A 24,771-nucleotide genomic window follows, 5' to 3' on the forward strand; every position below is an offset into this window, starting at 1 on the left:
TCTGAATTATAACATTTATTTTTTTTGTTCCTTTTGCGAGCGAGTAACAGGCCTGCTTGTTGTCTCTTGAATTTTCCTTTTTCTTTTGCCACCAACTTTAGGCACAGCAGAGCCACTTTGAGTGGCCTCTGGCACTTCACGGGCAGGGCTTGTGGGCAGTGACTCACCTACAGGGCTTTTGGGCAGTGACTGTTCACCTACGGGGCTTGTGGCCAGTGATTCACCTACAGGGCTTTTGGGCAGTGATTCACCTACAGGGCTTTTGGGCAGTGATTCACCTACAGGGCTTTTGGGCAGTGATTCACCTACAGGGCTTTTGGGCAGTGATTCACCTACAGGGCTTTTGGGCAGTGATTCACCTACAGGGCTTTTGGGTAGTGACTGTTCACGGACAGGGCTTGTGCCCACTGACACATGTGAGCAAGTTGGTAGACACTGCACAAGTGATGGTTGGTCTGTTTCATGTGTGTCTTGTTTTGTTTTTGTCGCCTCCTTTGTAGGTGTCTGCTGCTGAATTTGTACAGATGGCAGCGGTAGGATGTCATCAGGAAACTGCACAGCAATGTCTGCTACTTGACCGGTAACATTTGGGCCTGGTGAATGAATATCAGATGAATGTGGTGAAAACTGACCTGCATGAACAGATCCTGCCTGTGAGGTGTTGAATCGTGGTACATTAGTCATTCTCCAGTAATTAGCTTGTGTTTGCTGAACAACTAATGCTTCGAATGAGGTGTTGATTTTTTGCAACTGTTTAGGCACTTCAATGAAGACTCTGTGGAGATGTGCCAATTGTGAAACTGTTTCTTCCTGCAGTGCAATCATCCTTTCCAGCACTGTCATCAGGTCAGAATGGCGACGATTTTCTGCTTCCACAATTTTTCCCTCAGAAGCTACAATTGCATCATATGTGGTATTTGCTGGACGTTTTGGCGGTAAAACAGTTTCAATTGGAACCTCTTCATGGTCACTTGCTTGTATTTGTGTGTCTATGGCGGCGGCGGCGGCATCATCATCATCATCATCATCATCATCATCAAAATCCTCTTCATCATGTTCTACAAATAAATGTACAAATTATTAAATGTCATGTTAATCTCTGCTGTGTTACTATGTAATTGTACTGTGTCATAAGTAACAACTAACATGTTTCCATACGTTTTATAACCTCACATTAAAAACTACCTTGACTTAAGAATAATGTTTGGACTCAGTATGAAATATGAGTGAATGAAAACTTGCTGTAAACTCACAACTCCTACATGATAGTTAACATCACTAACACAATACAAGTTGCCTTACACTTCATTTTCACTGACACTAAGTAATCCTATTTAAAGAAGATGTGCAAAACAAATAATGAACATGACAACATAACATATAGAAGAGCACATATTATATGGCCACCAACTGATACACTCACCTTCTAGGTGTGTTGAGCTGGCTGACCCAGGTGAAGACACTTGTTCAGTCTCAGGTGACACATGTCCTTCAGGGGCAACTATATATAACAATAACATAAGTTTTACATTTACATGTGTAAATATTGAACAAACAGTTATTGTATGTTCTGTATTTATGAGTATCTAACAGCATCATTTCCTTAACCCAAAATGTGTGTGTGAAAGTGAACATAAATAGTTGTAATAACAATGTACATGCCTGTGTACTTAGAAGTTTTGAGTTCCCTAACATACAACATACTATGGTTCTGCAGTAATGCGTGAGGAAAAATACATTCAATTTTTACATAAAAATCATATGTTGTGTAGTGATATCAGTATCATAATGTACATAACTATCATGAGATGACCATTCACAATGGTTATCATGAAGGTGGTCATATTGCAAAAAGTGTTGTTTTTGGTAGAGGATATGTGTGGTACATTAATATAAGATGTGGCACACCTGAATGTGGCTGTGACTAAACAAGACAACACATGCAGTGTGTGATAATGTGTCGTTGATAGTAGTTCAACTATAGATATGAGTGAACTAATGTGTGACGTACGGTTTGATAAGTAATGAGTTGTTGGGGCATTTAGTAGCTAAAGTGAAGCTTTCAAATGAGTGTGATTAACTTCAGTTGTGCTAGTCAGGTTGTAAGAACGGTATTCCCTTCCCCAAAAAGCCTAATGAGCCACACCTTTCAATTACTTGAAACAGGTGAAAATGGTGTGAACTAAGTTGCCCCTAAAATGAGGCTGTAATTAGTGTGTGTGCTGAACCCCACCCCCTCTGTTGAAGTGTATGCTGTGATGAGATATTAATTGCAGCTGCTTTAACACAATGGTAGATGAGCTAAATAGTCGTGTGCAGTTTTGAAGTTATGAAAACAATGACATAAAATATGATACGTGTGCCTCATTATGCTGTCTGTATATGACTTAAAGCAAAAATGGACCTTTTCATAAACAACTATAGATGTGTTAGTGCAAGTGATGTTTGTAGGCCGTTGCATGCAATATATTTGATGCATGCTTAAAATAGGCAGTAATGTCATGTTTGTCGGAGTAAAATAAATAAATACACAATAATATTCTACATATTTCTGTTCTGTACCTGTAGCTAGTAATAATTTCTCATTAACATGTGTTACACATGTGTACTACCCTGTTGTTCCCCATCTTCGCCCACCATCAATTGCTTCCACTGCAGCAATGCATTTTGGGAATTCACATGTAAATGAGCACGCAATGGCACGTGCTATATTAGTTACTGCTTTTAGTAGGACTACAACATATATGTCTATTTTGAGATATATATGTATACAGAATCAGACATATACATATATAGATGCAGGTATGCTTATATTGTGAAGACAGTATAAAAAGCAGTGTAACTATGCAAAATAACTGTAAGCAACGACACGCCTAGTACAGTAATATTTCTCACCTGGTGGAAATTGTGAGGGGTAAATTCCTATATCACGGTCACCAGGTAAGCCTTCCACGACGACGGGAAGTAATTTTGCCTGAAGCAGCTCCTCCAATGGACTTAATATGAGACGTTGTGGTGTGGGCCCACCTCCAGTGCCAGTAGCATGCACGCGTTGGTGTTGTATTTTCTTTTTCAATTTGGACCTAATATCATCAAATCTCTTGTGACAATTCCGCTTGTCCCTCACATGATTCCCACACGCATTGACACCAATGACTATTGTGTCCCACATTTCTTTTCTGCTTGCTGAACTTGTCCGCCCTTGAAAAACATATCAAATATATGAGGTAAATGAATAATAATATAAGCACCAGTTTCCTACACTGCTAGCTGTTCCAAGAGATAGCAAACATGCTGTTTTATGTGTAATATGTGAAGCACATGAGCATTCACTACTAAACCTATACATGTAAGCAAGGTTGCATTCATATTGTATGCAGTTATGGCAAATTGACCGCCTGTGTTTAGTTGTCCTTGTAAGGCATGCTAAAAAGCTGTGTTTCCAGACTAATTAACATAGAAAGATATTGTGAAGCCATATTTGCATATGAACAAAACTCAGATGACCTAGGATCACATGTATTTGAATAATAAATGTAAATGTACACTTACCTAGTAAATGTCCATATATACTGTCATAGTGCTCCAGAATGCCAGTGACAAGAGCTGTATTTTCCTGGTCATTGAAGCGAGGATTACGTGGCTTCTCCACACGTTTCTTCCGAGCAGGTTTAGGGTCAGAGCTTGGCTGGTGCTGACTGGACTCTCCTTCTTCCAATGGAAGAGCCTCCAAAAGCTGCCCACCAGCAAGCACGCCACCACCATCCACCCCATCAGCAACTGCGCCACCAGCAGCACTCCCAGCACCAGCACTCCCACTCCCAGCACCAGCACTCACACTCCTAGCACCAGCACTCACACTCCTAGCACCAGCACTCACACTCCTAGCACCAGCACTCCCAGCACCAGCACTCCCACTCCCAGCACCAGCACTCCCACTCCCAGCAACAGCACTCCCACTCCCAGCAACAGCACTCCCACTCCCAGCAACAGCACTCCCACTCCCAGCAACACCACTCGCAGCACCAGCACTCCCACTCCCTGCAACACCACTCTCACTCTCAGCAACATCACTCCCCTGAACAGTACGTTCACTCCGACGCGTACTCGCACGAGTAGCACTCCCACTCCCACCAGCATCACTCTTCCCACGCTTTGCGGGCATACTTCCAGCACTCACAAAAAACAGACAATAAATGTACAGCCAATCACACGAAACACTTCCACATATAAAACAAGACAAAGATGTAAACAAAACAACAATGGACAAAGCTCACCCAATACACAACAAGTCTCTCAGTCAATATGCAAATCTTCAAACAGCCAGCTCTGTGCGTCTCTCTCTCTCTCACTCCCAACAACACAGAGAATGAATAGCAGTACACGTTGCCTTTAAATATGGCGCGCAATCCAAAACATGCTTGTTTCGCCTGATTCAGCAAGATTTGTGATTGGGCAACCTATCAGCACCGCGCCACGCACGCCGATACACCTGTGTGTGATCGGCTAATCATCGTGAGAGTGGGCGGATTTGTTTTCGGGTTGATTTTGAATGTATTCGGCACTTACTGCATACGGAGAGGAAAAAACGCCAATAACATGACTAATCGGTAAGATTGCCGATTTCACATAATCGACGCTTACTGCATGAGGCCCATAGTTGTGGATACATGCCAGAATGCATATTTTTTAACAACACATACAGGAAAACATTATCATTTTAAAAACGCACGCATCAATGAATACATAAGTACTATATCATGATATTAACAGTTTCTTAATGTTATGTCATTTCAGAGAAAACCATTTGACATGGAGAAGCATCAAAGGAGAATTGAATATTGCAAAAGGATGCCAAAAACATTTAGTTAGTTTGCTTAATGAATGTGAAAGCTTCATTAGATATTATGCATTTAAGTTAAACAACACTACTTTATAAAGGCTACATGTGGGTGGCTCATGCACGTGTGACAATTTATTTTGTTCAAGGAAGACACACAGAAGACACACAGAAACCGTACATAAATGCCATTATATTATGAAGTGTGTATGTGTATACTGATATGTGCACAATTTTATGATGAATACCTTGCCTGTAGCCACAATTATAATCAAATGTTGGTGTAGCATATTCCAAGAAAATAATTAACCATTAAAAGCATTACATAATGAATACATAGATTTGTTAATATTCATGATTACATATATAGATATGCATGGTAAAAGTAATCAAATGGCACATAAGTGTGTTTATAACAACATGTAGATTTGTGTAGAAACACATTATGAATACATATTCAATGTACTTTATTACAGAATGATCCTTGTAATTGTAAAATGGAAAATGTCAACGTTGACAGGTGTAATTTCATGATTAAGTCTCATGGCCTATTGTAGTCTGTATTACATATAATCTGAAGAAGTTAGGACACATATAATCATACATATTATGTTGTACATGTTCACTTTGTTAATAGTTTATTAAAGATGATGTGTTAATAATGCATAAATTAGCATAATTACATAATAAATCACTAGTTTCATACATGAATGAACATGTACAACATGTATGCATCATGTCCACCTGACACATTGTAGTATTTTAGTACTTATCTGAAAGAGCAACAAAATAAGACTGACATTTACATACAATACACATGTGGCCACGTACACACCGCATAACTTGGATACCTAATGTGTTCAGCCAACACTATCCTATGGTAGTTGTAAAGAAAAAAAACATTAATATGACATGCAAAAACATGACACACTATCCAAAACGTTTTACATTTTCAATGTTAATGACCTGAAAAATATGTGGAAATCACTTTACGCCGTGTCTCCACCCCACTGGCAGTCTGCTCATGATCCCCTGCTGCATGTACAGGAGGTTCATCATCGAGACCCTCACGTATGTCGCCTGTTATATTGTTACTTAATGCAATGTTATGCAGAATGCAACAACTCATCACTATGTCAGCGACATTTTCAGGCTTGTACTGTAGGACACCACCAGATCTATCAAGACATCTGAAACGACTTTTTAACAGTCCAAACGTGCTCTCAATAACTGAGCGAGTGGATATGTGTGCCGCATTATAACACTCCTCGGCAGGGGATTGTGGGTTAAGCAGTGGGGTTAGGAGCCACGTTCGAATACCATATCCCGAATCACCTATAATACAGTGGCACAACAAAAGCTTCAGAATTATTATAACTATTGCCTGACAGACATGTACATATTGTATAACATCAACACATACATTAGACACACAATGTGGTTGTAGTACATGTTAAATATGTAACAAGAATTGTAAGGTCAAGATAACATGCATATATGTATTTATGTAACATACATTAGCAAACTTTCAAGGATAGAAGGATGTGTGATGTTACTAACAGACATGATCATACCAAATGCATTCAAATTCTAATGCCTGCAGCTACGCTTCACATAATGTAACACATAATGTTGCCATAGTGAATTTAATGTCTATATCTCACTGTACGAACTGACATTTATGGTATGATATTTGTTTACATAACATTGAACCATTTAAAAACGTTACATATCTACTTTCATACAGTATAATAAATGGAACATTCCAAAATGTATGTATTCATTATGTGTCCACAACACATACTTACAAAAACCGTTCAACACACGAGTCTTCTATAAATATTTACTCACCCACCAGCCAACCATGACCATAAATACCAGCCTCAAATGCATGGTAGACTGATGAATGTTGCATAATATATGAGTCGTGGCTGGAACCAGGAAATCTGGCTACTACATTCAGAATTTTCATGTTAGCATCGCATACAAACTGCACATTAATGGAGTGAAAGTGTTTCCTATTACGGTACACATACTCCATTTCACCAGGTGCGAGCAGAGCAACATGTGTGTAATCAATTGCACCCATCACGCATGGTAGACCAGCTATGCTATAAAAAGCCTTCTTTAGTTCCAACCACTCTGTGTGCTCACTAGGAAAATGTATATAATTCCTAGCACGTCTATTCAGTGCACATAGAAACTGGGTAAGGACGCGCGACATTGATGGCTGCGACACCCCACCTACTATGGCCACAGTTGACTGAAAAGACGCCGAAGCAAGAAAATGTAATGAGATCAGCATTTTAACAAGACCAGGTACTGCATGAACTCTGTCTGTTAACGGCTCTAAATCTGCTCTTAAGTCTGCATAAAGAGCCAATATTGCTGATGAACTCAAACGATAACGAGTAATTATTTCTGCCTCGCTCAGCCCCTCCAAATATGTACGATCACGAAAAATACGTTGTTGGGGAACCCTCTCCCCAACCCCTGTCTCTCTTCCTCCCCCTCTCTCTCTTCCTCCCCCTCTCTCTCTTCCTCCCCTCTCCCTACCCCCTCTCTCTCTTCCTCCCCTCTCCCTACCCCCTCTCTCTCTTCCTCCCCTCTCCCTACCCCCTCTTTCTCTTCCTCCCCTCTCCCCCTCTCTCTCTCCTGTGTCTCCTAAATCCAAATGTGGATGTGCACGCATGAAAAACCAAACATCACTGTCAGTATTGTAACCCGCCATCTCTAGCTGGAAGGAAGTGTGTCATTAGCTTCCTTTAAATGTAGTTGTAATAACGTCACATGACTACTAATCACAGGAGGTGTTAATGAAAATCATTAATTAACACAATGATACCTGTTGGATATCATTAATTAACAATTCATTTCACATGACAAATTAAGTATAACATACAAATTGATGTATATATTAAAAATGTATTTGTTATGTTTTTATCGCTATTTAATACATAGCATATTGTGTAACACCTTATTATTGTGAACGGATTACATGGTAGAAACATGCACTGTCTGTAGCAATGTTAGATCAGGAACATCTCCAATATGTTACAAATGCTGGATTGCTGCAGACATACTGTAACACAGCTGAATTCACAGAGAGCGTGATGAAGATTGTGTGAGGTAGCATGTAAAGCTAGCATCAACACAATTGAAAAACATAGTGTAATCATTACATTATGTTGACCATCAAATGTATTCATTATTGAAAACATATAAAAAATCAGTGAAATAAGGCCTTCATCATCCTTAGGGATTCATTGCAGGAATATTGCCCTTCATAACAGCAGCTCACAATGTGAAAAACAACGCCTGCTTATATGTATATCACTATATGAGCTAAATGAACCAACATTAGCTGCTCATTAATACTGAAAACAGATTTGAGGCACCACACAGGTAATGAAGAGGTGAACAACGTTAGCAACAGCTAAAAGCTATTAACACACGTGGACATAATACCTGGTAATCATTAACAAATGAAAATAACACCCACAAATGACGCTCATAAGTCTACAATAAACATGACAAAAAAAACACACAAAAACAACACACATTCCAAAAAGTTTTAGGACTTAACAAACAGAAATAATATAACATGGCAACGTGTGACTGCTGCCACTCAGGTGGTCACAGCATTTGAAAGGATCAAACAAAAATAAGGATAATGTCATACACACACACACATACATGTACAAAGTGGCGTGACAATCCATTTTCCAAAAATCTGATGCATGCTGGGAAAATAAAAGCCTGGTATTAATGAATGCCATCTCAAGCCATTCATCAGATGCAGGAAAAATTGATTTATTTTCTAAGTCAACACATATCGCAGCTCATCGACCCGTCTCACAACCTATCTGCCAACTTTTTTGTGGTAGATTGTTTTTGGAGCTAAAATCGCGTTTTTGACAAGCGAGAGGCAGCGATCGCCAGCGATCGCCAGCGACCGCCGGCGATCACTGACTCGCGGCTCTCTGAATTGCGCGAGTTTATCAACCATCCGAAAATGGTCGATAAGGGGCTGATCGCTGCTCAGACAGCGAGTTTCGGAAAGCGAAAAAAAAATTAGTCGATAAACGCCGTTATCGAGCACTTATCGAGCCTATCTGAATACGGGTGCCCATTTTGGTCGATAAGTGCTCGATAAGGGCCTTATCGAGGCTTTCTGAATAAGGCCCATATGTGTCTGTGCTCACACAGGCCCGTGTGAGTATTTGTATTATTTATTTATATTCCATCCTAACTTGTTCCTTAAACCTGGGATACACATTGTGTGCTGCATTTACTGTGGTTTTTGGTAAACCCTTATGCAGCCCTCAGGAGGTGAGGGTGCTCAACTATCACCCTTGCTGGCCTGTACTCTGATCCAAATGTATTGTCCCTCCTTGATCTGTGTTTGTATCAGTTTTTTATCTTTATCACTTTCTCTATTTACTACACAACTCGGGACGAGTTGTGTCTGGCATCGTGAGAGTGTGAGCCAATTGGAGACAGTGGCGTCTTCCCCATCCCTGGAGAGGAGAGGGTTAAGCGGATGCACTAGAAGCCAGTGAAGTGAACCAGGGAATCCTCTGAGTGGACAAGCAGTGTCTACACAGGTTCATCACCAAGCGGCAAAGAGAGATCAGATGTGTATGTGCTCACACAGGCCCGTGTGAGTATTAATTTATTTTCATTGGCTATATTCACCCATCCCCTGTTAAATTATACCAATTGCAGTGCATTGACTGCGGTTCGAACAGGACCCTTGTGCACGAATTAGGTACTTGGTAAGTCTGGTTATATAACTAACTAGTCTACCTTTCCATTATTTGTTTTTATTTTGGTGTTACTCATCCGCGCTCCCCTTGTCTTTTGTTTTCCTGACAATCTAGGGATCCCCAGCAAAAACAATCTGGCCGACCGTCTACCACATATGAGACGCGGATGGCAGGGTAAAGGTCTGGCCCCGCAACAATCTACTGCCTATCCCGCAAATGGGAGATGATGATCCCAAAATAGAGACTGTAGCATTGGCCAGGCACCACACAGGTAATGAAGAGGTGAACAACGTTAGCAACAGCTAAAAGCTATTAACACACGTGGACATAATACCTGGTAATCATTAACAAATGAAAATAACACCCACAAATGACGCTCATAAGTCTACAATAAACATGACAAAAAAAACACACAAAAACAACACACATTCCAAAAAGTTTTAGGACTTAACAAACAGAAATAATATAACATGGCAACGTGTGACTGCTGCCACTCAGGTGGTCACAGCATTTGAAAGGATCAAACAAAAATAAGGATAATGTCATACACACACACACATACATGTACAAAGTGGCGTGACAATCCATTTTCCAAAAATCTGATGCATGCTGGGAAAATAAAAGCCTGGTATTAATGAATGCCATCTCAAGCCATTCATCAGATGCAGGAAAAATTGATTTATTTTCTAAGTCAACACATATCGCAGCTCATCGACCCGTCTCACAACCTATCTGCCAACTTTTTTGTGGTAGATTGTTTTTGGAGCTAAAATCGCGTTTTTGACAAGCGAGAGGCAGCGATCGCCGGCGATCACTGACTCGCGGCTCTCTGAATTGCGCGAGTTTATCAACCATCCGAAAATGGTCGATAAGGGGCTGATCGCTGCTCAGACAGCAAGTTTCGGAAAGCGAAAAAAAAATTAGTCGATAAACGCCGTTATCGAGCACTTATCGAGCCTATCTGAATACGGGTGCCCATTTTGGTCGATAAGTGCTCGATAAGGGCCTTATCGAGGCTTTCTGAATAAGGCCCATATGTGTCTGTGCTCACACAGGCCCATGTGAGTATTTGTATTATTTATTTATATTCCATCCTAACTTGTTCCTTAAACCTGGGATACACATTGTGTGCTGCATTTACTGTGGTTTTTGGTAAACCCTTATGCAGCCCTCAGGAGGTGAGGGTGCTCAACTATCACCCTTGCTGGCCTGTACTCTGATCCAAATGTATTGTCCCTCCTTGATCTGTGTTTGTATCAGTTTTTTATCTTTATCACTTTCTCTATTTACTACACAACTCGGGACGAGTTGTGTCTGGCATCGTGAGAGTGTGAGCCAATTGGAGACAGTGGCGTCTTCCCCATCCCTGGAGAGGAGAGGGTTAAGCGGATGCACTAGAAGCCAGTGAAGTGAACCAGGGAATCCTCTGAGTGGACAAGCAGTGTCTACACAGGTTCATCACCAAGCGGCAAAGAGAGATCAGATGTGTATGTGCTCACACAGGCCCGTGTGAGTATTAATTTATTTTCATTGGCTATATTCACCCATCCCCTGTTAAATTATACCAATTGCAGTGCATTGACTGCGGTTCGAACAGGACCCTTGTGCACGAATTAGGTACTTGGTAAGTCTGGTTATATAACTAACTAGTCTACCTTTCCATTATTTGTTTTTATTTTGGTGTTACTCATCCGCGCTCCCCTTGTCTTTTGTTTTCCTGACAATCTAGGGATCTCCAGCAAAAACAATCTGGCCGACCGTCTACCACATATGAGACGCGGATGGCAGGGTAAAGGTCTGGCCCCGCAACAATCTACTGCCTATCCCGCAAATGGGAGATGATGATCCCAAAATAGAGACTGTAGCATTGGCCAGGCACCACACAGGTAATGAAGAGGTGAACAACGTTAGCAACAGCTAAAAGCTATTAACACACGTGGACATAATACCTGGTAATCATTAACAAATGAAAATAACACCCACAAATGACGCTCATAAGTCTACAATAAACATGACAAAAAAAACACACAAAAACAACACACATTCCAAAAAGTTTTAGGACTTAACAAACAGAAATAATATAACATGGCAACGTGTGACTGCTGCCACTCAGGTGGTCACAGCATTTGAAAGGATCAAACAAAAATAAGGATAATGTCATACACACACACACACACACATACATGTACAAAGTGGCGTGACAATCCATTTTCCAAAAATCTGATGCATGCTGGGAAAATAAAAGCCTGGTATTAATGAATGCCATCTCAAGCCATTCATCAGATGCAGGAAAAATTGATTTATTTTCTAAGTCAACACATATCGCAGCTCATCGACCCGTCTCACAACCTATCTGCCAACTTTTTTGTGGTAGATTGTTTTTGGAGCTAAAATCGCGTTTTTGACAAGCGAGAGGCAGCGACCGCCGGCGATCACTGACTCGCGGCTCTCTGAATTGCGCGAGTTTATCAACCATCCGAAAATGGTCGATAAGGGGCTGATCGCTGCTCAGACAGCGAGTTTCGGAAAGCGAAAAAAAAATTAGTCGATAAACGCCGTTATCGAGCACTTATCGAGCCTATCTGAATACGGGTGCCCATTTTGGTCGATAAGTGCTCGATAAGGGCCTTATCGAGGCTTTCTGAATAAGGCCCATATGTGTCTGTGCTCACAAAGGCCCGTGTGAGTATTTGTATTATTTATTTATATTCCATCCTAACTTGTTCCTTAAACCTGGGATACACATTGTGTGCTGCATTTACTGTGGTTTTTGGTAAACCCTTATGCAGCCCTCAGGAGGTGAGGGTGCTCAACTATCACCCTTGCTGGCCTGTACTCTGATCCAAATGTATTGTCCCTCCTTGATCTGTGTTTGTATCAGTTTTTTATCTTTATCACTTTCTCTATTTACTACACAACTCGGGACGAGTTGTGTCTGGCATCGTGAGAGTGTGAGCCAATTGGAGACAGTGGCGTCTTCCCCATCCCTGGAGAGGAGAGATTTAAGCGGATGCACTAGAAGCCAGTGAAGTGAACCAGGGAATCCTCTGAGTGGACAAGCAGTGTCTACACAGGTTCATCACCAAGCGGCAAAGAGAGATCAGATGTGTATGTGCTCACACAGGCCCGTGTGAGTATTAATTTATTTTCATTGACTATATTCACCCATCCCCTGTTAAATTATACCAATTGCAGTGCATTGACTGCGGTTCGAACAGGACCCTTGTGCACGAATTAGGTACTTGGTAAGTCTGGTTATATAACTAACTAGTCTACCTTTCCATTATTTGTTTTTATTTTGGTGTTACTCATCCGCGCTCCCCTTGTCTTTTGTTTTCCTGACAATCTAGGGATCCCCAGCAAAAACAATCTGGCCGACCGTCTACCACATATGAGACACGGATGGCAGGGTAAAGGTCTGGCCCCGCAACAATCTACTGCCTATCCCGCAAATGGGAGATGATGATCCCAAAATAGAGACTGTAGCATTGGCCAGGCACCACACAGGTAATGAAGAGGTGAACAACGTTAGCAACAGCTAAAAGCTATTAACACACGTGGACATAATACCTGGTAATCATTAACAAATGAAAATAACACCCACAAATGACGCTCATAAGTCTACAATAAACATGACAAAAAAAACACACAAAAACAACACACATTCCAAAAAGTTTTAGGACTTAACAAACAGAAATAATATAACATGGCAACGTGTGACTGCTGCCACTCAGGTGGTCACAGCATTTGAAAGGATCAAACAAAAATAAGGATAATGTCATACACACACACACATACATGTACAAAGTGGCGTGACAATCCATTTTCCAAAAATCTGATGCATGCTGGGAAAATAAAAGCCTGGTATTAATGAATGCCATCTCAAGCCATTCATCAGATGCAGGAAAAATTGATTTATTTTCTAAGTCAACACATATCGCAGCTCATCGACCCGTCTCACAACCTATCTGCCAACTTTTTTGTGGTAGATTGTTTTTGGAGCTAAAATCGCGTTTTTGACAAGCGAGAGGCAGCGACCGCCGGCGATCACTGACTCGCGGCTCTCTGAATTGCGCGAGTTTATCAACCATCCGAAAATGGTCGATAAGGGGCTGATCGCTGCTCAGACAGCGAGTTTCGGAAAGCGAAAAAAAAATTAGTCGATAAACGCCGTTATCGAGCACTTATCGAGCCTATCTGAATACGGGTGCCCATTTTGGTCGATAAGTGCTCGATAAGGGCCTTATCGAGGCTTTCTGAATAAGGCCCATATGTGTCTGTGCTCACAAAGGCCCGTGTGAGTATTTGTATTATTTATTTATATTCCATCCTAACTTGTTCCTTAAACCTGGGATACACATTGTGTGCTGCATTTACTGTGGTTTTTGGTAAACCCTTATGCAGCCCTCAGGAGGTGAGGGTGCTCAACTATCACCCTTGCTGGCCTGTACTCTGATCCAAATGTATTGTCCCTCCTTGATCTGTGTTTGTATCAGTTTTTTATCTTTATCACTTTCTCTATTTACTACACAACTCGGGACGAGTTGTGTCTGGCATCGTGAGAGTGTGAGCCAATTGGAGACAGTGGCGTCTTCCCCATCCCTGGAGAGGAGAGATTTAAGCGGATGCACTAGAAGCCAGTGAAGTGAACCAGGGAATCCTCTGAGTGGACAAGCAGTGTCTACACAGGTTCATCACCAAGCGGCAAAGAGAGATCAGATGTGTATGTGCTCACACAGGCCCGTGTGAGTATTAATTTATTTTCATTGACTATATTCACCCATCCCCTGTTAAATTATACCAATTGCAGTGCATTGACTGCGGTTCGAACAGGACCCTTGTGCACGAATTAGGTACTTGGTAAGTCTGGTTATATAACTAACTAGTCTACCTTTCCATTATTTGTTTTTATTTTGGTGTTACTCATCCGCGCTCCCCTTGTCTTTTGTTTTCCTGACAATCTAGGGATCCCCAGCAAAAACAATCTGGCCGACCGTCTACCACATATGAGACACGGATGGCAGGGTAAAGGTCTGGCCCCGCAACAATCTACTGCCTATCCCGCAAATGGGAGATGATGATCCCAAAATAGAGACTGTAGCATTGGCCAGGCACCACACAGGTAATGAAGAGGTGAACAACGTTAGCAACAGCTAAAAGCTATTAACACACGTGGACATAATACCTGGTAATCATTAACAAATGAAAATAACACCCACAAATGACGCTCATAAGTCTACAATAAACATGACAAAAAAAACACACAAAAACAACACACATTCCAAAAAGTTTTAGGACTTAACAAACAGAAATAATATAACATGGCAACGTGTGACTGCTGCCACTCAGGTGGTCACAGCATTTGAAAGGATCAAACAAAAATAAGGATAATGTCATACACACACACACATACATGTACAAAGTGGCGTGACAATCCATTTTCCAAAAATCTGATGCATGCTGGGAAAATAAAAGCCTGGTATTAATGAATGCCATCTCAAGCCATTCATCAGATGCAGGAAAAATTGATTTATTTTCTAAGTCAACACATATCGCAGCTCATCGACCCGTCTCACAACCTATCTGCCAACTTTTTTGTGGTAGATTGTTTTTGGAGCTAAAATCGCGTTTTTGACAAGCGAGAGGCAGCGATCGCCAGCGATCGCCAGCGACCGCCGGCGATCACTGACTCGCGGCTCTCTGAATTGCGCGAGTTTATCAACCATCCGAAAATGGTCGATAAGGGGCTGATCGCTGCTCAGACAGCGAGTTTCGGAAAGCGAAAAAAAAATTAGTCGATAAACGCCGTTATCGAGCACTTATCGAGCCTATCTGAATACGGGTGCCCATTTTGGTCGATAAGTGCTCGATAAGGGCCTTATCGAGGCTTTCTGAATAAGGCCCATATGTGTCTGTGCTCACACAGGCCCGTGTGAGTATTTGTATTATTTATTTATATTCCATCCTAACTTGTTCCTTAAACCTGGGATACACATTGTGTGCTGCATTTACTGTGGTTTTTGGTAAACCCTTATGCAGCCCTCAGGAGGTGAGGGTGCTCAACTATCACCCTTGCTGGCCTGTACTCTGATCCAAATGTATTGTCCCTCCTTGATCTGTGTTTGTATCAGTTTTTTATCTTTATCACTTTCTCTATTTACTACACAACTCGGGACGAGTTGTGTCTGGCATCGTGAGAGTGTGAGCCAATTGGAGACAGTGGCGTCTTCCCCATCCCTGGAGAGGAGAGGGTTAAGCGGATGCACTAGAAGCCAGTGAAGTGAACCAGGGAATCCTCTGAGTGGACAAGCAGTGTCTACACAGGTTCATCACCAAGCGGCAAAGAGAGATCAGATGTGTATGTGCTCACACAGGCCCGTGTGAGTATTAATTTATTTTCATTGGCTATATTCACCCATCCCCTGTTAAATTATACCAATTGCAGTGCATTGACTGCGGTTCGAACAGGACCCTTGTGCACGAATTAGGTACTTGGTAAGTCTGGTTATATAACTAACTAGTCTACCTTTCCATTATTTGTTTTTATTTTGGTGTTACTCATCCGCGCTCCCCTTGTCTTTTGTTTTCCTGACAATCTAGGGATCCCCAGCAAAAACAATCTGGCCGACCGTCTACCACATATGAGACACGGATGGCAGGGTAAAGGTCTGGCCCCGCAACAATCTACTGCCTATCCCGCAAATGGGAGATGATGATCCCAAAATAGAGACTGTAGCATTGGCCAGTGAGCCCGAGGGATCCGATGAGAACTCGGAGTCTGTGACAGAACATAGTGAGGATCCTATGGAAGGACCCTCATGTAGCATGAACAGAGATCAAGGGGCACCTCCAGAAGGAGCAACGGATAATGGGCCAAGGCCGCATTTACCCATCTCAGTGGCTCAACGAGCCATCCCCTGGACCCCAGGAGTCCAAACTTTGTACCATCCAAAGACTTTATAGTCTGTAGCAACACCTAAAGCCAGAGTCTAAAGCTCATGACAACTACTTCCCTGAGGGAGAAGCTGAGAAAGATTTGCGCAAAAATCAATGAGTAAGTGTCACGGAAGACCAGGTTTATCAACACATTTATACCGGGATCATATGATTGAGCAAAGCAAGGAGGTAAAATAAATTGTAATTTATTTCACGAAAAGACATACACACAATGTTCCACAATTACGGTCAAAATACACTTACGGGGACGGGGGCAAACAAAATAATTTGTTTCCAGAACGAAATCTTGTAAAATAAAGTCTGTAGGAGCAAATTCCCAGGAGCTGGAATTATCCGCGAAAGCCTTGGTTCGTTCTCAAATCTGTCGCTGCTATAATGGCATTTGGAATCTTGATGAAACTTATGAAGCTTGATGAACCTTATGATGAATCTGATTCCCAATGGGCTGCAGGAATTCTTATAGGGTTCAGAACCCTATACCTAAAAAGTGCAGCCAATCTCTCCATGGGAATAACTTTCTCCACCTATCCCGGAGTTGCCAATACTTCAGAAACCTGGCAGGAGTAGCTTCCTATGGGACCCAACCCCTCTACCTGGTGACAGTAATTCTGGGCTGGGCAACCATTTGCCAAATGGCCCGGACTTCACACTAGGATGGTGGTACTTGAGTTATCCCTCCAACCTAACACTGAGACTTTCAACTCTGGACTGTAACAAACATCGTGGCATCAAGCCAGCTGGTTGCCTTAGAAGTCTGGAGCTGTAAATTCCTCAGCTCATTTACAGTGAGACACTACATGCATACTAAGGGGAGTGCTATAATAAAATTAGTGTTTCCCTGTCTCCGGTATTCGGAATAAAAGCCCAATTATTCCTATCATGTTTAATACATCAATTTAGGGGGACTTTAATTCATCAATTTTTATAAAAATTGAGTTATGGTCATTTTATATGTTTCTACCTGAACTATGCGCACGGCCAGTTTCAGAGCGCTAGGTGCTTCCTAACAGAAGTTAGCAATAAGCCGCTTTTTATTCTCTAAGCGCTGGACTTAGAAACATTTTACTCTCGCCACCTTATACATGGTGGGAGAGACTCCGAACCCTTAAACTGGGTTCTGCGGGTTTGGGCATATACCAGGGGACCCTTGATTGTGATTTATCCCCCTGCCCCATCTTACTGTTCTGGTCTGTGCTGAAGCAGGGAGACCTGTCGGTGAGCTGCTTCTTAACGTCTTCCTAGGGAGGCTTTTGTCCAGTGGTCTGTGTCTTCATGTAACCAGGAATCTGTTAGGATTCCTGGGTACATTTTCGGGGTAGCCAGCAACTCTGGTCCCCTTCCACCCAAACACACCCTGACAACATTTTTACCATAAAATCCTCCCTGGAACTCACGCCCTGTGAATCTCCACTGGTTGGCACCCCTGGAACAGTAAAACACACAGAAATCTTTTATTACAATGCAGTTCACATGATATAACTGGGTTGATGAGCTGACACTTCAAACTCCCCAATATGGCTCAGGGGCACCCAGCCGGGCATAATACCTTAATTATTGGCCTGGGTACTCCCTCACTGTCACAGTAAGGCACCCTCACACTAGAGTGGCCTATGATTTGTTAGGGGCTCCCCACAACGAGTCTCAGCAGTGGTCTCTGAGCAGGCTAATGTCTGCGATAGCCATGCTCACAGAGTTGTACAGTACAATATTGTTTGAAGTTATTTGCCCTGCGTTAAGTTATACATAATACTGTATTTTTATTGTGTAACTTATGTATGGTGTTATGTCGTTCCCAAGGGGAGAATGTATCCAGGTCCCCTTGGTCCCCCTTGTCCCCTTACCTCCCGGTTGGTTGCACTGCTGGTGGTGTCTGCACCTGCAGCAGGAGCCACTCTGGTGCGCAGAGGAAGCACATAGGCACCGGGCTGCTGTGGTGAGGCTGCGGGCAGTGATAGCAGAGCTCCTGTGCTACAGAGCTCTGCATGACAGGTGGCAATTAGGAAATCTTGCACATGCACAGAGGGTAGCCCGCACGTGCCCATGTGGCAGCCATTACAGGCAGACTCCGCAAGGGAACTACAGTTCGCCACAGCCCAAGGGGCTGTATACCATGTGGCGCGCAACAGCCAATAAGGCTGCAGTATTCTCCTGCTCAGGGGATTGATACATTTGCGCGGTTGGAGTCACACCAGTCGGAAGGGGAGGAGGAACAGAGCAGGTAGTGTCCAGGGAGCTGGGCTTCCCTGGACTAGGCCTAGTTTTTGCTGCCCTTAGGCCCCAGGTAGGCCCTAAGTCCCTACAAGCTTGTGGGTGCTATAGGGAAAGGCCACTTAGATAGGGACATTTTCCCATTAGCTAATAGTGTCAGGGACACAGCCAGACACTGCGCAGAGACTTGCGGCCTGTGGTCTAGGACCAGACCACAACCGCAAGTTAGAGACTCTCTTAAAAGTGAGACACTCTAGCAGGTGATCACCCCACGCAGAGGCGGATGCCTTCAACGACGACGTGGGATCAGACTGGTCTTGTCATCAGTTGGCGGTACCCAGGTGTTGGAGCGCCCGGCAGGTATCATGCCCTACAAGTGCACCAACGATAACACACATTCTGTGAGTGGCGATAGCACACACTTTGGGGTGGGTTTGGCTCCTCTGGACGCCGGTTGGTTTGGAGCCCAGGGCACCTCAGTGCTCTGGGGGAACCGCACCAGGGAGAATAAGATGGTGGTTGGACGGTGGGGCACTAGGTGGGCACGGCCGTGCGAGGCCTGTATATTATGTGTTATTAGTTGTGGTACCAGTAAAGAATAATCTGTTATATCACTGTATGCACATCATTTCTCTACTGTGTGTGTTCCTGGGCAGGGATTATCCAATTGTACTTGGATCCCTCTCAGGTGGTGGCGCTGTCATCATACATATCAGGTACTCCCCGGGCTCCCTGCAGCGGCGGATCAGGCCTCCTGTTAGCCAATCAGGTAACCCACCACACGTAGTCGAGCTAGACATGGGGGAAAGGGAGCTACATGTGAATACAACAAACAATAAAAGGGGAGGGGGGATGAGACGGGGTGGGGGATGGTGACACAGGGGTGGGGTGGTTGATGGGGAGGGGGAGCGCAGGGGGGACAGGGGAGGGGGATAGGATGGGGGAGGGGAAAAGAGCAAGGAGTGGGAGGTTGGATGTATGGGGTAAATGTTACTCTTATAACGTGAACATAACAATAACATGACAATCCTGAACATTAAGCATAGCATAGGATTAGAGGGGGAAAACATAACAGTGTTGCTTAATCTTAAAACATTGTGTGTCTTCTAGATTTAACGCGGAGAGATATGTAATAGTTCAAGTCTTTGTGTGTATACAATATTTACTGGAATGAAAAACAAGGAGGGGATTGGATTTCAGGGGGGTACATTTAACATTCTTGCGGGGAGTTCTGGAGGCTGCGGTGTTGGAAGAGACTTGCTACGTATCATATAAACCATCATAGGTTATAAGTCTGTATGTGGTCAACCTGCTGAGGGGGACCCGCCCCGGATGGTCAGGTAGAGCTTTCCGACATCCTGACAGTCTTTCAGTTTTCCTGGGATCTCGGCGGGAGGGTTTCTCACTCTGTGGGCTGTAGTTCAACCGTTCAGCCTCATCTGTTGTTCCCTGGGCTTGGAACTTCTTACTGGGGAGAACTACAAAATGGAAGTAGCATTGTTTAAATTGAAACGTAAATGGAGAGCTTCTTCTGCGTTTTGGTCGGTAGAGTTTCTGCTGAGCCCTGATGGCCTTACATCGATGGGATACTGCAGTATGGGGAAAGGTGCAGGTTGCCCTCGTGGTTGTGGCTGATTCTCGTCTAGAAGCACCAAGGCGAAACTTTTGTGGTAGTCTGTAGGATAGGGATCCAAAGCAGCAGGCGGAGAGAGATCAAGGTAAGGTTTGCAGCTCATGTCGGTCTTTGCAGTTATACCTTACCCTCTTGCCTGTTTTGAATTCCTGTTGCTGACCCCGGACCGTGACCCCGACCTTGCTGCCTTCCGCCTGCCCTGACCTCCGCTTGCCTCCTCGACTTTGCATCTCGGCCACCAGTGCTGACCTCGGTTTGTCCCCTGGACTTTGCTACTCTGCCACCAGCGCTGACCACTTCTTCCTTACTGACTACGGATACTCTTACAGGACTCTGTCCCTGGGTTGTGGTCAGTTTATTTGCATCCCTACATCCGCCCTGCGGGTCCGCTTCCAGATTTGAGATATGTTGTTAGCTTGGGCTTTAAAATATGTATCCAAGATTCAATTCTGTTTTAACCTAGTAAATTGCACTAACTATATACTGTATTGTCGATCCAGACCATATTATTGATACTGTTCGCCATCAGTAAGCTATTGGCATCCACTTTTTTAAAGTATTTGAGTAGTACAACTTTGTGTATGTGTACAGCCGCGGCCCCTTTTATTGTCCAACATCTCCGAATTTTATAACTTTATGTGTATGTCTATCAACCAAACAAAATTGAATGGGACTAAACTTGTGCCTCCATCTCTGAATTGTTGGACTGTTGCTGTATTCATTCTGCACTTACGTATTTTGTCTCTTGAACTAGATGGAACATTCTCCTCAGCTGCTGGTTTACCTGCTGTTTACCTCATCAGGGATTCATTATACCACAATTCAGCTGAGTATCCTCCCCTGTTAAGCCTCACCCAGTCATCTTTGTATGACATATCTGGGAGTTGTTATGTTTTATTTCCTATATGGACCCTTTTTGTCATTAGAGGAAAAAATTTATGGAGTCCATTTTTTGTACATTTTCTGTGCTTTTTCTGCATTTGATGTATTTATTACAATTATCTGCCATTCACTCCCGGTGCGCTGTCTTTTGTTTTGTTGTCTTGAAGATCCAGTTGGATTATTTTGTGGGAGAATGGAGCACCCACTGTAAACTCATGCAGCAAGGAAGTGGATAAATTGAAAATCATTATCAACGTACTGATTTCATTATATGACAGTCTGCGTGATTGAAACTTTTACTTCTATATATACACACATACATATATAAAAATCATAAATTATTTAAACTTTTAGGACTATATACATCCATTTTAGAACAATACAAACTATATTTAAGGGGCAATATAAATTATTTTAAGTGAACTTACAGCTGCAGCGGTCGTTATTCCAAAACTTCACGCGGTGTATTAATCGGAATGCCCATATCATGGTGCGTTATGTTTTCCAACCGTACCGCCTTAGACGCATGTTAACTCGGGTTTCTATCGGGTGCAGAAAATTGCATTTTAGCGCGGGCTGCAATACGTCGAAACTCAAGTGGGCGATCGCGAGTTGTTGTCTTAAAAATCTAATAGCAATTACACCTGTCTTTTAATGCGGTACAGTTCAGCAAGTGTGTGTGTGTGTGTGTGTGTGTGTGTAATTGCAATTTGAAGACTAACGTTACGAGTTCATATTGTATAGTGTACATGGAAAGAAGTCCTTTCTGAGGCTCCTTAGCCATACACAGATTAAAAATATGATGACACATTCTGTATACAGGATAATAAAGGGAAAAGAAGTAATACAAATATACATTGTCGCTTCTTCTTCCGAATGTAAAATATTTTTTCCGCTAATGCGTGTACAGTATCTGTAAATGGAACCTTGTTGAAACACATATGCGTGTCATCACATATCACATTTAGGCACATGCGTGTTTGTGTCTCGTTGAATCTTGTTGAAACCCATATGGGGCTTTGGCAAGAATTACTTCTCATTTCAAGTCTGAAAAAAAATAACTTTTTGGGGGGGGGACTTGCATAACAATTTTTGCTATTTTTAGAATCAATCACTTTTTAATTCTACACTAGTCATGTATACTGTACTTTAAGAGATGGGTGGCAAACTGGGATTTTTATTTGGGGGTGTGGGGTTCAAAACATTCTGATGACCTTTTCAAAAGATTTCTTTGAACTAATAATCCAGCATACAGCCCCACCCCCCCACACATAAAAGGCTAAAGTATTTCTACTGCTAATCTGTGAAGATTTGCCATCCTGGCAGTCGCAGACCGTCTCCTCACCCCAACAAGCCTTCCGTGATGGATACCCAAGATGCGCAGTTTCGTGGTCCCTGTATGCGCGCGCGTGCGGACCTTCCACACTCTGATCAAACATCTGCGGATTTGGATCCCGCCACCATCTCTGTCACACGACATGTACGTTCGACCAGCCTCCTTGCTGACACGTGAGTCAAGCTCCGCCCCCACTCTGGGGATAGGCAGGACCGCCGTGGGAATGATACATGTTCTGGGCTCCTCCCCCTGACCTCCGTGATGTTCGCAGGCCGGCGTGCGACTGGTCCCGCCCCCTCTTGTCCCAGGAATCAGCGTGGGAGTTACTCGCGCTCTAAACTCCGCCTGCTTGCCTCCGTGACCCGCGCAGGATTGCACGCAAGCAGTTCCACCCTCAACCCCGATTAGGCTGTATCATATGGCACATCGGTGTGCACCAGCAGCCAATCGGCTCTCACTTCCTGGTTCCGCCCTGGCTGGCTATTAGAGTCTCTTCCTATTTATACTCTCAGTCTCCTACCATTCCTTACTGAGCATAGTCATTGTAATGCCGTGCCTTGCCACATCCTTGTTCCTGAAACCTTGCCTTGCCTTGTCTGCTGATTAACCTCTTGTTGCCTGAACCCAGCTAGCTCCTTGGACTCCGCTTCTCTCCACTCCTGATCCGGCTTGTATGACCATTCTCCTGTCTCCAGTCCTGACCTTGGCTAAGTACTCCAACTATCCGATATTCTCCTATCCTGAACCTGGCTACATATCCCAACTATCCGACACTCTCCAATCCTAAACCTGGCTATGAACTACGGCGAACCAAAACTCTCTGCTCCTGAACCTGGCAAGTACCTTAACCATTCTCCAATCTATAACCCTGACCTGGCTTGAACGACTACTCTACATCCTAGGCGTGCCCGCGTGGCTGTGGGTCGGTGTTATCCAATCCCCTACCTCAGCACCGTGGTCGCGCTTCGTTTGTGGAGAACTACGCGTTACATTATCAACACCTCCCCAAAAGCCATTCATTTGTAATTGGAGGCTTTGTGGCTTAGTGTAATCTTCCTTAGCCCGCGTTCAAAAAACTCATACTGATGGGACGGCCATTATTTGAACCTTTAACGCGGTGTGTAGATCGGAATACCCATTAGATGGTGCGCAATTTATTTGAACCGTGCTGACTTAAACACGCGGCTTGTTTATCATTTTGTCCGGGTCAGAAAATTGCATTTTAGCGCTGTCTGCAATACCATCGAGAAACTCAAGTGGGTGATCGCGAGTTGTTGTCATAAAAATCCAATAACAATTCAATGTCTGTATTATACACAGTGAACATCCAAGGTAGGAAGGGAGCGATGATTCAGGAACACCCCAAAAACAGAAATAAACAAATGATGGTGCAGTAAAATCACAAATGTATGATGAAGCAAAGAAACTTGGCTCATATAGATTGCCTACTTACAACAAGTAGGTGAAGAATCAGCATTAACTCGGACCATGGTGTGTAGAAACTCAGGAGGGCTCTCGGCCAGGATGATACTCATGGAAAACACAGCAAAGAGAGACCGTAGTGCAGACAAGCAAACGGTTTATCACAGTAAAAAGGCTTAAGAAATGTACTCACAATGTGTACAGCAAGTATAGGCACATAAAATAGTATTGAGGCAGTAAGTCTCACGTCGGGATAGGTGATGATCAGGCCGTCTTCCTTCAGAGCTTCCACAGTCAGACCACGTTGGACAGCGTTCGACATCACATCCGTTTCAGGCTGGACAGCTTCCAGTTAGACGGGAGGAGCGGATACACGGCACAGTGTTCTCTTCACAAGGGTAGTAGGGTCCCAATTTTACTCCATCTGGACCTGGCGATCTTATAGTCTTCCGGAACCCTTCATTTTATGTTGTTTATTAAATTAGCTTTTATTCATACTAGCCTTGCTATTGTTTGTCTTGTCTGTTTGTCTGGTTTTGTTCGTTTTGTCATCATTTGTTTTGGACTCATATGTCAGCATACATTTTTTGGCATACTGCACCATTATTTTGTTTGTTCTTTTTCCACATATTCCACATATGCACGGTGGGAGCTGCACATCAATTCCTTCACTGCCCTTATCACAGAAGACATTGTTGGGACTTTTCACGTATCGTTTGGACAT

General features: G+C 43.2%; 1 protein-coding gene across 1 annotated transcript; it reads right to left on the reverse strand.

Moving 5' to 3' along the window:
* Positions 1-24,771, reverse strand: LOC142495486 (uncharacterized). The gene is made up of 5 exons (XM_075601079.1): positions 24,546-24,771; positions 20,130-20,252; positions 5,834-6,175; positions 1,424-1,501; positions 1-1,058 (listed from the first exon to the last, which is right to left on the reverse strand). The coding sequence occupies exons 1-5, from the start codon at positions 24,769-24,771 to the stop codon at positions 16-18; spliced, it is 1,812 nt and encodes a 603-aa protein (XP_075457194.1). The 3' UTR covers positions 1-15.

Source organism: Ascaphus truei, chromosome 1 (assembly GCF_040206685.1).
Source record: "Ascaphus truei isolate aAscTru1 chromosome 1, aAscTru1.hap1, whole genome shotgun sequence".
In the NCBI taxonomy this organism is placed as follows: Eukaryota; Metazoa; Chordata; class Amphibia; order Anura; family Ascaphidae; genus Ascaphus; species Ascaphus truei.

Bases quoted from the DNA above. Each gene is read 5' to 3' on its own strand.
- LOC142495486 (XM_075601079.1), bottom strand. From the start codon at position 24,771: ATGTCCAAACGATACGTGAAAAGTCCCAACAATGTCTTCTGTGATAAG. The intron at 20,253-24,545 runs GTATGAATAAAA...TCCATTTTGTAG, and splicing joins GACAAACAATAGCAAGGCTA to TTCTCCCCAGTAAGAAGTTC. The intron at 1,059-1,423 runs GTGAGTGTATCA...ATTTATTTGTAG, and splicing joins CAGCTCAACACACCTAGAAG to AACATGATGAAGAGGATTTT.